The sequence below is a fragment of the Hyperoodon ampullatus genome (assembly GCF_949752795.1).
Source record: "Hyperoodon ampullatus genome assembly, chromosome: 2".
Classification (NCBI taxonomy): domain Eukaryota; kingdom Metazoa; phylum Chordata; class Mammalia; order Artiodactyla; family Ziphiidae; genus Hyperoodon; species Hyperoodon ampullatus.
This window is the reverse complement of record NC_136915.1, coordinates 77,552,383-77,566,929: the sequence shown is the minus strand read 5'-3', so window position 1 is coordinate 77,566,929 and position 14,547 is coordinate 77,552,383. Positions and strand designations below refer to the sequence as shown.

Sequence of the window (14,547 nt, the reverse complement as noted above, 5' to 3'; positions counted from 1 at the left end):
CAGAGGAACAATGAATGATAGCCCTGAATAGGCTATCAGGGCTACCTAAAGCTCTATGAAAATGGGTGCATACCTTAAACATAACCAATAGTGTGAAAGAAAATATTATAATATTCACTATTCTTACTTATTGAGCATCTAAAGAATCCAGGCTTTTTGCATGTTTTTGTCTTTTTTTTTTTTTTTTTTTTAAACTCCATTTAGCAACTCTGGAAGGTAGGGAATATTTCTTGTTCAGACAGTAAACTGAAGCTCAAAGAGAATGACTTGCTGCCTGTAAGTCACAGAACCAGAATTGGACCCGCATGCACATTTGATTTTATAACTTAAGCTCTTTTCACTGTACCTTAAAAGATAAACTGAGGTATATGAACATTTTTAATAATTTGAGCAAAAATCAATTCAAATTGGGTAACACCAAACTAGAAGTGGTTAGGAGCGCCCCACCAACAGGAATTAGGGACAAAACTTATGGATAAGATGCAGAAACAAAGCAAGGAAATTTTTTGATTGGCTATAGCTTAAGTGGTTGCCTTTTTTGGGAAAGCCTAGTTGGCTATTTGTGATTGTTTATTTTAGGTTTTATTTCTTAACTTTGAAGCATTTATAGGCTTAGGTTTCGGTTTGGTTACATAGGCTGCTAATGCCCTAGAACCACCTCAGTGTGATGGCCTCCTTGTTTAATTTAACAATACCATGCTGTATGAAAATTTGATATTTAGTTTGACTTAGTTCAAATAATTAGCTATTTCAAGGTTTTCTTACTGTCATGTTTCTTCAGAGCCATGGGTGTCATCACCAACAGAAATATATTAAGTGCTCAGTATTGGAAAGTAGTAGAATATTTCTGACTTGGACCAAGTTTACAGATTTGTTGTGATGGTTGTGGTATGATGGTGGCAGTAAAAGTTAACGAATACAACACTTTTAAAAAATTCTTTAGAAAATATACGTAACTCACATGTGTTGCCTTTGTTTGGTGTTATAAGTTAACTTATCTAGGAATCTAGCTATCTGGTAGAAAACAGCATAGACCAGTTTTTTTGTCTTGCTGTTAATCTGATCCATTTTATAGCAACATAGACTTATAGCAAAGTTATCACCACAAAGTAAATAAAGGTTTTGGCCTTTTTCTATATGGGAAAACCTCATTATAAGCCTTACTAAAATTTTATAACAAGAGGTTGGTCAGGTGGGAAAGAATCATTATATTCCAAAAGTAAATTATCAGGGAAGTCTTTCAACAATGAAGGGAGTACATTGTCCCAAAATATTAGGAAAATATATGAATTGTACAGAATTTAAAATTAAGATAGGTATAAATAATAATCTTGGTAATGCTTAAAATATATTTTTAATTGCAAAAATATTAGCTAACTACAAACCTGAAATTTATTTTAAGAATAATAAATTTAAAATCACTTATTTTTAAATGAGAGGGAAATTAGCATATTCAAAGACCCTGTTACAAATAAGGTAAATTAGTTATAGAGCTGAGGTAGTTAGATATTTCTGCTTCCCACCCAGAGGACACTATGAGAAGTTTAGGAAAACTAGCAGTAATGAGTAATATGGAAATAGGTGTGAATTCCCAAGGGGCAAATTCAGTTTTGTGCATCATTTTCATATTTTTCTAACGGTATCTGTATATTTCCATTTAAATTATTTGGGCTAGTATAATATGATCCTAATGGAATAGTGCCAAGAGTTAGATTGTCTATACGAATAAGGCTTCTCTAATGCATATAGAAAAGAGGCCTACCAACTTAGTATCAAAAATATAAGTTTGCTGTATAAAAGTTATATAACTTGTTGCTTCTTTGATTTTTCTTCTATTGTTATTTTTCCGCAAATGTTTGAAGGTCAGCATTTTTGTATGCCAGTGATGTTACTTTAAAAAGTAAAAATGCTAAAGGTGAAATTCAAGGAAATTTCAAGTTTTAACCTTTTTTAATCCTTTCATACTTCATGCCCTTGATAAATTCTAAGTAGCATATATTTCCTTGTGTATGAATGTATGTGTTGCCAAAGATGCTTATGAATACTTTATAAGGCATTGAAAATTTACCACAATTTGTAGTTAATTTAGCATATTTATTCACTGCGAAAAACAAGTGTTTTCCTATGAACACTACAAATCATAAATAAAATGCCGAACTAGCATCACAAATTAATGCTTTTAGAATTTGACTTTAATAATGTTAGGCAGCTTTGAGTTACATTTTCTTTTTGTTTACCCTGGACTGGAACTAAGCATAATCTACAAAGTATGTGAAAGGAACTTGAAATATTTTTAAAGTTACACGATGAAAAAAGAGTCATTTAATTCCGTTAAATGAACAGTTCTGTCCATTCAGCACACACATATTGAACAACAGCTTTGTGTCCAGTTCTGGGGGGAATTATAAGACATTTCCTGTCCACAGTCAAGTTATAGGATATTTATAGTACATTATGATAAGAGCAGAATTCTGTGGAAGTTTACTAGGAAAGTCCCTAACAGAGTAGGAGGTCAACAGAAATTTTCCTTGAGAAGCTCACATCTGAGCTGCCTATTCATTAAAAGAATAGGTTTCTAATATTTTTAATTAATCAGTTCGTGTTTTGTGGTACAGAGAATGGGTTACAAGTATGCTAGGATACTGAATCCTTCAATCCCTGGGACAACCAAATGGAGACTGGGGTGAGCAAGGGCCCCAGGCTAGTCATCTCCAGTTATAAGCAGCCACCTCCTTTTACCCTAGTGCTCCAAACAATTATTACCGTTTTCAGTGTGTCAAGATATGAAGAATTTTGGGAAACAGTGGTGTAGAGAAATGCCATCGTATTTCCAGGTAATGGAATCTCCACTTAGAGTTTCCAAGGGATCATAAACTTGGAAATAAAAGATAAATCTAATAACCAAATTTTAATATGGCCTTATATTTTTTATTTTCTTAATTCTGGTAAAATATACATAAAATTAAATATTTTAACTGTTTTTGAGTGTTCAATTCATTGACATTAAGTACATTCACATTGTTGTCCAACCTTCATCACCATCTATCTCCAGAACTTTTTCATCTTCCCAAGCTGAAACACAGTTATTAAGCAATAACTCCCCACTCCTCACCCCCCAATCCCTGACAACCATCATTCTACTTTCTGTCTCTGAATTTGACTGCTCGAAATACCTCAATAAGTGGAATCAAAAAGTATTTATCCTTTGTGGCTGCCTTATTTCTCAGCATAATGTTTTCAAGGGTCATCCTTGTTATAGCATGTGTAATAATTTCCTTCCTTTTTAAGGTTGAATAATACTATTCCATTGTATGTATATACCACATTTTGTTTAGCCATTCATCTGTCAATAGACATTTGGGTTGCTTCCACCTTTTGGCTATTGGGAATAATAATTGGTATACGAATAACTATTCCAGTCCCTGCTTTCAGTTCTTTTGGGCGTATACCTAGAAGTGGAATTGCTGGATCATATAATTCTATTTTTAATTTTTTAAGGAACCACCATTCTGTTTTCCACAGCGGCTGCACCGCTTTACATTCCCAACAGCAGTGCACAAGGATTCAATTTTCTCTACATCCTAGCCAACCACTTGTTGTTTTCTCTTTTTTTGATAATAGTCTCTAATGAGTGTGAAGTAGTATCTCATTGTGGTTTTGATTTAATTTCCCTAATGATTAGAGATGTGAAACATCTTTTTATGAGCTCATTGGTAATATGGCCTTATACTTTTAAAGATTTGGGGGGGGGTCTAACCAAGATTAACCAAATCTTATTTAAAAATCTTAGAGATCATCAGAGTTCTTAATCTGAAATCCATCAGTGGTTTCAGAGTCCATGAGTAGCCTGAATTAAAACAAATTCCATCAGACTCTCAGTATCTGTGCCCCTCAAAAACTTAAGAACTTTACTGACCTACCCACAATCACCAAAATGTTTTTTTAAAGTCATTATTTTGAGAGGAGTTAGAATTAAGGTGATTTTTAAATTTCTATTTTGTGCTTTTCTGTGTTTGCCAAAGTATCTAAAATAAACATGCATAGTGCATGTGATTTTTTGTGCTATTTTAGAACTTGAAAAGTAAAATCCATCTTTAGCTCTTGGACCTACAAGTTAAAAAAAGTCTAAAAGCTAAGAAGAAATAAAATGGATATAGTATGTTCTTATGATTGTCTGCCTTCTCGGAGTCACAGCATTCCCCTACCTACACAAAAAAAGTGATGTTTACTACTAAATCTGTTTCAGCTAAATTCATTGCAATAAAATAATTGCATTTGAGTTTTTTATAATGAGCTTTTACTATAAAGAGAACATGCAGGTTCTATAGCTAGAGAAGCAGTGTTTACCATTTCAGCTGAATTTCATTAAGGGAAATATTTGCATTTATGTTCTTTATAATGAGATTTTACTGGCTTTTCTGTAATATCTTTACTTAGTACTCTAATTACTTTTTAAAGGTATTGGGTTTTTGTACTGTTTAGTTTTAAAACATTGATCACTTAATTTTAAAAACAACCAAAAAGAATTCTCATTATTTATGTTGAATAGATGGATACATACCTGGGTTCAGCTTAGCATCCTAAAAAAACTGTGGGAAGTCTTTAAAATTTTGTGAAGAACTTCCTAGGACAGCTTACCTATTCAAGTTCGTTGTCAAGTCTCTGTATCTTCTTCAATCTTTTTGGCTAAGTTTGAGAATATTCCATGTAGGGCTTGAACTCCTCAACTATTTAATACCCTTAGGCCTCCATTTTCTCTTCTGACATTTGTTTGATCTGTATATCTGCTTAACTGTAATGTTTGTGCTATGAAATTTTATTTTATAACTACATTTTTAAAATTTTAACCAGTTTTTTAAACTCCTGTTTTTCCTTTTGCAGCTGTATGCAGGAGCTATTCTTGAAGTCTGTGGATGAAAATTGGGGAGGTTCCCTCAAGTCCAAGGTATATAAAATCAACTCTAGTAAAATTTCAGTTAATAATTTAAGATCAACATTTCACAAAAATAATTTCATTAAATACTCCCAAGAATAAGAATATTTAAGGTTATACTTTCTCAACAGTATATGAATTTTTTCTACATTTGTCTTCATGGGAGTGGAGTTTTATAATAATTGTTGAATACTAAGTTACTTGACTCTAAGCAAGAATAAAATATGAAATTTAAATACAGCACATGATGAGGTGATTATTTTCTTAAAAAAAGAGACTTTCCTAAGTACAAATTTTATGAGAGCCTTTCTTTTACCAGGTGGAAGTGTAATCCTTCTAAATAATATTTTTAATGTAAACTGATTTATATAAAACTCCTAAGGAACAATTGCATTAAGTGAGAGTAGACGTGTACAAAAAACAAACCATCAAGAAGAAAATTAATTACCATAGAACTTGAGGTGTAGAAGAGAGGAGGTCATACAGGTGTATCTTCACCTTAAAGATAAATATGTGAAAGGAATTAAAGATAAATATGTGAAAGGATAATTGTGAAAGTGTATTCTTTTGGTTGACAACAAACAGTAATGGAGCTCTGTATCTCCAAAAAGACTTAGACTAAAGCTTTTCTATTCCATCCTTGCATGTCAGCTGAAAATCAGTTTTATGAAGGTAATGAAGTTGTGTTTTTGTTTTTTGGGTTTTTTTTTTTTTTAACTAAAATACATAAGTGCTCTATTTATATACCTTATTTTGTTTTTGTTTCTGCTGCTTGTCCATGATTTCTTGCCTTGTTTACTTAATGGCAAGAGAATTTTTTGGATTTAGTATTTTATAAAATTGCCTGTATTAGCACATTCCCTTTATTGCTGACCTAGAATTGTTTATAATAAAATATTGCTCATTTGGCATGGAAATGTAATCCTTGGATTGCAACTTGGGGACTTGGGGACATTTTATATGAGACCCAGAGCAGATGCACATCTAATTAAATACATTCTTTGTCAGAATAAGCTCATATTCTGATGTAGTACAGAATATAACATCCACTTCTGCTTAGGGAGAAAATTCTTTACTCTGTATGATTTATTTTGCCTCAAACACTTAAACTCAGTATTGTACCAGAGTTGTTTTGGGGCTTCCCTGGTGGCACAGTGGTTGAGAGTCCGCCTGCCGAGGCAGGGGACGCGGGTTCGTGCCCCGCTCCGGGAGGATCCCACATGCCGCGGAGGGGCTGGGCCCGTGAGCCATGGCCGCTGAGCCTGCGCGTCCGGAGCCTGTGCTCCTCAACGGGAGAGGCCACAGCGGTGAGAGGCCCGCGTACCGCAAAAAAAAAAAAAAAAAAAAAAACAGAGTTGTTTTGGCTTTTTTTATATCAGTTCTCTGAATGATAATGTGATCATTCTTATTCCTAAAAAGTTTTGGCATTTGCTTTTTAATTATATTCATTATTCATATTTACTGACTTGTCTTATTAATAATCTTTTGTGACTCATATTTTCACAAGGTCAAGAGTAGCTTGCAATTAGCTCTCCTGTTTGTGATATCAGGTTTTCTTATGTCCATGGTAATAATTTCTACAGTTGCTAGTTCAGTCTTTAAAAGATTGAGTGAAGTTTATTAATCCTTGGATTACAACTTAACTATATATATATTTCTTATGTATAGTTAAATTATGAAACTGGTGGGTATTTGTAGTCATACTGTCTTTTCCTTTTGAAACATTGGATTTTAATTCTATGTATAAATATTTAATTAGTACAAGCTTATTTAAATTAAAAAGATTGTTTAATTCCACAGTCCATAACCATATTTAATATAATTATGTATAATACCAGTATTTTCAGAGCCCATGAGAAAGTAATACATTTTCTTAAGTTTACTTAATTTAAATTAGCCACATCATAAAACAGAAGAAAAAAATGTTAAATTATTCCAGAAGAGAAAAGGATTTAAAATTTGAAATGTCTTATCCACATTGAATAACTCAGGGTTTATGAAAAAAAAAAAAAAAAGTCCCAGATCATATGCCTTAGCTAATTCCAGGTATACCTCCTAAAATACTTTCGTTTTCCATGTTATGGTTAAGTAGGAAAGTCAGTATGTATAAAAACATCTCATTGTATATTGGACCTAGTGTTTTATCACTTGTGGTGACATCAAAAGTAATGATGTTAAGTAAGTATGTTTTCCTTCTCAAGCATGAGTCTTACCATGATAAGGATATATCTGTAGTCTGTCTCTATCAAAAAATGTAAATTTTCCCTAATTTTGTAGGTCTTGGCAAACTTTTTCTGTAAAAGTCCAAATAGTAAAGATTTTCAGCTTTATAGGCAACAAGGTCTCCATTGCAGCTATTGATCTTTGTTTTTGTAGTATGGAAGCAGCCATAGAAAATATTTAAATGAATACATGTGTCTGTGTTCCAGTAAAACTTTATTTATAAAATCAGGGAGGCCCAATATGGCCTATGGACCATAGTTTGCCAGCCTCCGTATTAGAATCATAAACCTTCAGACACAGAAAGGAATTTTAAAATAATGTAGAACTGAGAGCAAATAGCTTTTTGCCTCTCGTACCCACTTTGGTTGACTGGTAGTGATGCCTAGGATTATGATGCTATCTTGGAGTTTTGCTGGAAGGAATACTGATTCATTAGCACTATCTTCATCAATTTTCTCATTTATAAAATGGGTTAATAGGTGGTGTAAAATCAGTTAATATCTACCTCATAGGACTGTTTTGAGGATTAAATGAGATAACATGACTCTCTAGCATTTGAAACTCTTCCCTTCACTTGTATGAACAGGTCTTTTTATTCTCCTTTCCTGGCATCTCATCTGCCACCCACACTTCAAATATTGGTGTTAGTCGGGGTCTGTGTTCTTATTTTCTTACTCTTTTGAATGATGTCCCACTCCCTCAGTTTCAACTGCAGTGTTCACCTGATGACTCCCAATCTGTATCTTTAAATTAAATCTTTCTTTTTTTAGATACCATATTTCTGACTGCAAATTGATGTTTCCACTTGCATGGTCTCATAGTATCTTAAACCAATGTACATATAAGTCACCTGGGGATCTTGTTAAAATGCAGAGTGTAATTTTGTAAATTTGGTTTGCATCCTGAGATTCTACATTTCTAACAGTCCTGTAGATTGTGGCCTACATTTTTAGTAGAGAGGCGTTAAACCCAGCATGTTCAAAAACTAAATTAATCCTCTTCTCTGATAAAAGTATACCATCTTCTTCCCTGTTTCCACAAATGGCAGTATCATCAAGCAAAGTATAAGCATGAAACCCGAGAGTCATGATCAGTATTTCTTTCACACTTTATACCCAGTTAGTTACCAAGTTGTGTCTCTTCCCCCTCCTTAATAAACCTTCATATCTTTGCCCTTCTCTATGATTTTAATCAGCCCCTTAGCATCTTTATCTGGAAGGATTAATTACTTATTATCTGGCCTGCCTGTCTCTTTTCCCTTTTCTTCTATTCTCTCTTCTACACAACTACAAAAAAAAAAAAAAACCTTTTCCATAAGACAGATTTGATTATGTGACCCTCTTATTTAAAATTACCTGTAGTTCCCCATCACATATAAATGTCAAATTCAGCATCATATACAAGACCTATCATGACATGGATTCTCTTTTCTAGGTTCACATATCTAGTTTATGTGCAGAACTGTTTGCAGTTCTCTGAACCCTGACCTCTAAGTCTTTGCACACACTGCATGTTCTTCCTGACTTACGCCTTTACCCATTTTTGTGACGAACCCCTATTCATTCCAAATTTAGTTCAAGCATTATTTTGGGGTTGGCTTTGGACAGAATTTTAGACCCTCCCCTTTGTGTTCCATAGCAGTTCCCACATAATATTGTAATGTATTTATTTAATTTACTGGTCTTCTGCCTCTACCAAACTAGGAACTCCTTAAAGCCCAGAATTTTTTAATTTTTTTTTATCACTAATGTATCCCAAATCTTGCTAACACTGCACCTCACATTAAGAGGAATTCAAGTATTTATTGAATGAATGAATGGATTTGCTAAATTTATCTAATTCAAAGGTGGCTCCACTTTTGACAAATGGGAAACTGGTGAAAAGCCTGTGTTTACATTGGTTATATAGCCTTTATGAATTTATAGTCTTCAAATAGTCCTTTTCTGACTTTATTATTCTGATCTGAAAAGTCATAATCTTTTTAGTTTGTCTTGTCTTCATTATGGTACCTCCAGTCTCCCCAAATTCTCTTATTTAAATTGCCGTTCTCTGAACGTTTTTAAGTGCTTTTAAATTGTCTTGTTGGGAGGACCCAAATGACTCATGATTTTGCACTCCAGATAGTTGGTAAGTAAATATTCTTGTTTTAGAAATACTCTTCGATACCCAGTAGTTTTCACTGAGCACAATTGAGAATTCAGTTCTGTTGTTTATTGTTGCTGCTGCTCTTCTCTTTGTATTGTTGTTTCTGGGTATGATATGACATTTTTGTTTATATTCTGATTCAAATATACTTATTTCTACTCAAGGGGAAAACATCTAATTATCATTCCATGTAATTTTATATGGCAATTCACAAATCTTAATTGTACCTGCCATAAGCCCTTATTTATTAAATCTTAAAACCAATAGAGTACATTGTATGACTACTTGTAATGTGACCAAAGGTACATTGTTAGATCTAGCCAAGTGTATTTTGCCTCTATATTTTCACTTATTTATGATTTTGAAAATAACATAGTTCAAACATTTTTCTTTGACCTCAAGACATATCCTTCCTATTACCCCTCATCCCCACTTATCCTCTTTTTGGAATGAGGAGGAAGATAAATTTTTATTTTTTAATACTCTTCATAGTTAACTTTGAAGAGCCTCTGATTTACAAGAAGAGTACCATGACTTTCTAAGCAGTGTATACAGCAAAACTTGGCTCTAAGGTCTCCTAGGCAGCTACACAAATGACATGCTGATAAGAATCTTGAGGACAAAACTGAAACATTCAATGTTACCACTTAATGTTTTCTAATCATTTCTGCATATTTGATCGTTTTGAAGTGTTATTTACAAATCTGCCTTAGTAATTGACAAATAATTAAATTAGCATGAGAACATTTTCTTGAAATAGAGTGACTGAATTAATCTCTTTAGGAATCTCCAAACTGATATCACTTAGTTATTTTTAAAACAGCAGAAAGAAAACTAGTAAAATAAGTTACTGAGGTCTTTTTTGCAAGTCTCTTATATGCTCATATAGCCTATCCTAGTGCCATGTGTATATAGTAAGTATTCAAATATATTTTAAAAGATGAATTTACTGCCTGTGAAATGTGATTTGCTACCGCAGGGTATTTAATAGATATTCCCCTCAGTCAAAATTAGGAGCTTGTGGATTTATACGTAGCAGAGAGAAGAGAAAAGAACTGATGAAAATAGACATTAGTGACTCATCTTAATATTTCTTTTCAATTTATTCCCTCATTCCGGCCTGTTAAAAAATCTTCTGAATGACAGAAGGTTATAGGTTCTGTTATAGATACAAAAAAAATACTTAAGAATAGTTCTTTTCTCCAGAGAAGTTTCTTATGTAGTAGTGACCACACTGTGTATTAAATTATGCTTTGCACAGATGTGCATATAGCATTTGCCAAAGGAATGGTTATAAAATGCAACAGCATATCATAAGCTCATTTTTGTTTGGGGATTCAGGAGTATTGGACAACTCTTAAATGATGAAGTTAATAGAGAAGATATTCTAATAAGCCAGAATAATATAATCAGTTTTATTTTGAACTAAATTTAGTAGGGGAAGTTTAGATGGGATATCTGAGTGTCTTCCAACAAGCCTGCAAAACCTTAAAAAGAAAAAGCATTTACTAATCTTTGTTTAGTTGTCCTAGATGCACATATATAAAGCTCTTCATAGTGAAACATGTCTATAGTGCTATTGCTAGTTAATTCTAAGTTTAAAAACTAAGTTCTCAAAAGCATGTGTGTCACTATAAAATCTAATTAGAAGCTGTTGCAAATGATAACAGAACTGGAATTAAGAACTGTCCTCATTTAAGGTATCCAAATGAAACATCCCACTTGTATTTATCTTTTTTAATGTATTCTAAAATATTTTAACTTGGACAGTTAGACGTGATCATTACTAAAAACTTGGTAAAATGTAGATCAACAACCACCCAAAAAGGAAAACATTTATTTAAAACTTCCCCAAACCCTATGCTCCAGATATAACCCCTGTTAAAATAATAGTTATTGTTTTGAACTGTTAGGTATATTGTGCTAAGTATTTTATATTTTCTCACTTAATTTTTTTAAAGATTTCGTTCAATGCTTCTAGGCTTTTTCCTTTGCAAATATATATTTATGGATAAATATATAAAAACATTAGTGTAAATATATAAAAACAATATATCTATCTTTTTATAACAACCATGGGGAACAAACTGATCTATAAACCTTTATATATGAGTTTGCATCTATATCACTAAATACAGATGAATATAATTTTTTAATGATTGGATTCACTTCATAGTGGTCCATGTTAATTTATTTAACCAATAGCCTTTTACACACTTAGATTATTTTCAGATCTCCAGACTTGGTTAGCAGGATCTTATATATCTTTGCATTATAGTGTAATTATTTCCTCAGAATAAAGAAGTCCCTAGAAAGAGACTTGCAGATCTAAAGAGTATGCACATTTTAAGACTTTTGGTTCATTTTGCTAAATACCTTTCAGGAAGGATGTGTCCATTTATATTTCTCCCACAGCTAAGCCCAGGCAAAATCTTCTCTACCCCCCTGTCTAACCTTAAATATTCTTTTTAATTTTTGCCACTCCAAATGAGGTTACCTCATTGTTTTGACAGTTCTTTGATTATTTGTGAGATTGAACATTTATTTCAAATGTTTAGTGACCATTTTATTTGTATATTACATGTTCCTCTCCTTAGTTCATTTCTCTAGTACCTAGTATTTATTTTTTTCTTATTAATAGAAGCTCTCTTGCATACTGTGTAAGAGATAATTTTTCCCAGTATGTCATTTTTACTTTTAACTTTGTTTATAGTAGTGTTTTGCTGTACTGAGTGTCCATTTTTATATAGGCACATCTATAAAGCATTTTCTTTAGGATCATGCATAAGAGAAGAATTTTATATTCCATATTCCAAGCTGTCTGTGTTAAATGCTGTGGTAGTATTCTGAATCTTTTTTTTTAAAACACTTATCACAACTGAAATTATCAGTGATGTGATTGCTTGTTTATCATCTTTCTCCTCATCAGACTATAAACTCCGTAAGAGCAGGAATTCTGTCTGTTTTATATAGCTTTATATCTGCTATCTGGTATACAATAGATATTCAAAAGGATTTATTGAATAACACACACACACACACACCCAGATGCATGCACACATAATCTCTCTCTCTTTTCTCTCTATGGTTTGCTAGCTTTACCATATTAAAAAATCTAGGTATTTTTCTCTCTCTAGATTTCCTAATCGGTTTCTTTGTTTTATCATTCTGGTATAAATATCACATAGTATATCAATAAACAGTTGAACAAATCCTCCCGTATTTTACTTTTTCTAAACTGCCCTATTCTCCAACATTTATTCTTTTATTATTATTATTTTTAATTTATTTATTGTTGTCTGCATCGGGTCTTTGTTGCTGCGCGCGGGCTTTCTCTAGTTGTGGTGAGAGGGGGCTACTCTTTGTTGTGGGGCGTGGGCTTCTCACTGCGGTGGCTTCTCTTGTTGTGGAGCATGGGCTTCAGTAGTTGTGGCTCGCGGGCTCTAGAGCGCAGGCTCAGTAGTTGTGGCGCATGGGCTTAGTTGCTCCGCAGCATGTGGGATCTTCCCAGACCAGGGCTCAAACCGCTGTCCCCTGCATTGGCAGGCAGATTCTTAACCACTGTGCCATCACGGAAGCCCTCAAACATTTATTTGTATAGCTGAGTTTTACTGTCATTTTGTCAAGCCCTCAAAATCCCATTGTAATTTGGGATTTTTATTAATCTGAAAAAATCAACATCTTAAAATATTTAGTCTTCCCATTGAAGAATATGGGATATCTTTCCATTTTATATGTGTTTTAGTTTCCTTGGTTTTTCCATATAGGATCTAATTTTTTATTTATTGAGTTTATTTCTACTTTTTGTGTTGATCTTTGTAGCTAGCTTGGATTTGGAAGTAAACAATTTGAATCTTTTTTTCTTTTAAGCTTTCGTCAGGAGTGATAAACCCAGACTATTCAGAGGACTACAAATCAAGGTAATGCAATTTTAATGTGATCCTTTTTTCCAGCATTTTCTTTTTTTAATTAAAAATTATTCAGATATTTTAATTGACTTTATTTTTTAGTGCAGTTTTAGGTTTACAGAAAAATTGATTCGAGAGTTCCCATGTACTCCCACCCCCCACCCTCCAGTTCCCTTATTAACATCTTGCATTGATGTACATTTGTTACAATTGATGAACCAATATTAATACATTATTATTAACTAAATTTCATAGTTTGCATTAGAGCTTATACTTTGTACAGTTCTAGGAGTTTTACCAAATGTCATGTATCCACCATTACAGTATCATACAGAAGTTTCACTACCCCCAAAATTCCCTGTGCTCCACACCCCACCAAACTCCTGGGAACCACTGATCTTTTTACTGTCTCTGTAGTTTTGCCTCTTCCAGATTGTCATATAGTTGGAATCATACAGTACGTAGCCTTTTCAGATTTCAGATTTAACTTAATATGCGTTTACAGTTCTTTTGTGTCTTTTCTGTAGCTGGATAGCTCATTTCTTTCTAATGCTGAATAATATGAATAGTATTCTGTTATACCATGGTTTGCTTTTCTATTCATCTATGGAAGGACATGTTGGTCGCTTCCAATTTTTAGCAATTATGAGCAGCAGTGCTGTGTACATTTTTGTGTAGACATATGTTTAACTTATTTGGGTAATTACCTAGGAGCACGATTACTGAATCATATAGTAAGAGTGTTGGGCAGTTTCTTACAAAGCTAAACTATTTTCCAAAATGCTTATATCATGTTGCATTCCCACTAATAATGAATAAGAGTTATTGCTTCACATTTATCAGCATTAGTTATTGTCAGTGTTTTGGATTTTAGCCATTCTAATAAGTGTGTGATGTTATCTCATTGTTGTTTTCATTTGCAGTTCCCTAATTGAGAATCTTTCCACATGCTTATTTGCCATCTGTATATCTTCTTTGGTGTATCTGAGATCTTTTGCTCACTTTTAAAAATTTTAATTATGGTAAAAAAAGAAAAACTTAAAAATAGTTAAGGGCTTCCCTGGTGGCGCAGTGGTTGGGAGTCCGCCTGCCGATGCAGGGGATACGGGTTCGTGCCCCGGTCTGGGAAGATCCCACATGCCGCGGAGCGGCTGGGCCCGTGAGCCATGGCCGCTGAGCCTGCGCGTCCGGAGCCTGTGCTCTGCAACGGGAGTGGCCACAACAGTGAGAGGCCCGCATACCGCAAAAAAAAAAAAAAAAAAAAAAAAAAAAAAAAAAATATAGTTAAGATGGTAAGTTAAATGTTAAGGGTGCATTTCAGTACTGGTAAGTTAAGTG

At 33.4% G+C, this 14,547-nt stretch overlaps 1 protein-coding gene across 2 annotated transcripts in view; it reads left to right on the top strand.

Moving 5' to 3' along the window:
- SELENOF (selenoprotein F) overlaps positions 1-14,547 on the top strand; it is a gene marked incomplete at its 5' end in the record, with an annotated part of 37,416 nt that overhangs the window by 20,593 nt on the left and 2,276 nt on the right. Inside the window, 2 exons of one of the 2 annotated variants that reach the window (XM_079697445.1) lie at positions 4,882-4,945; positions 13,172-13,221. In XM_079697445.1, the coding sequence (XP_079553571.1) occupies positions 4,882-4,945; positions 13,172-13,221 (114 nt within the window). The remainder of the gene's footprint in view (positions 1-4,881; positions 4,946-13,171; positions 13,222-14,547) is intronic. The other variant, XM_079697446.1, reaches the window with a different exon arrangement.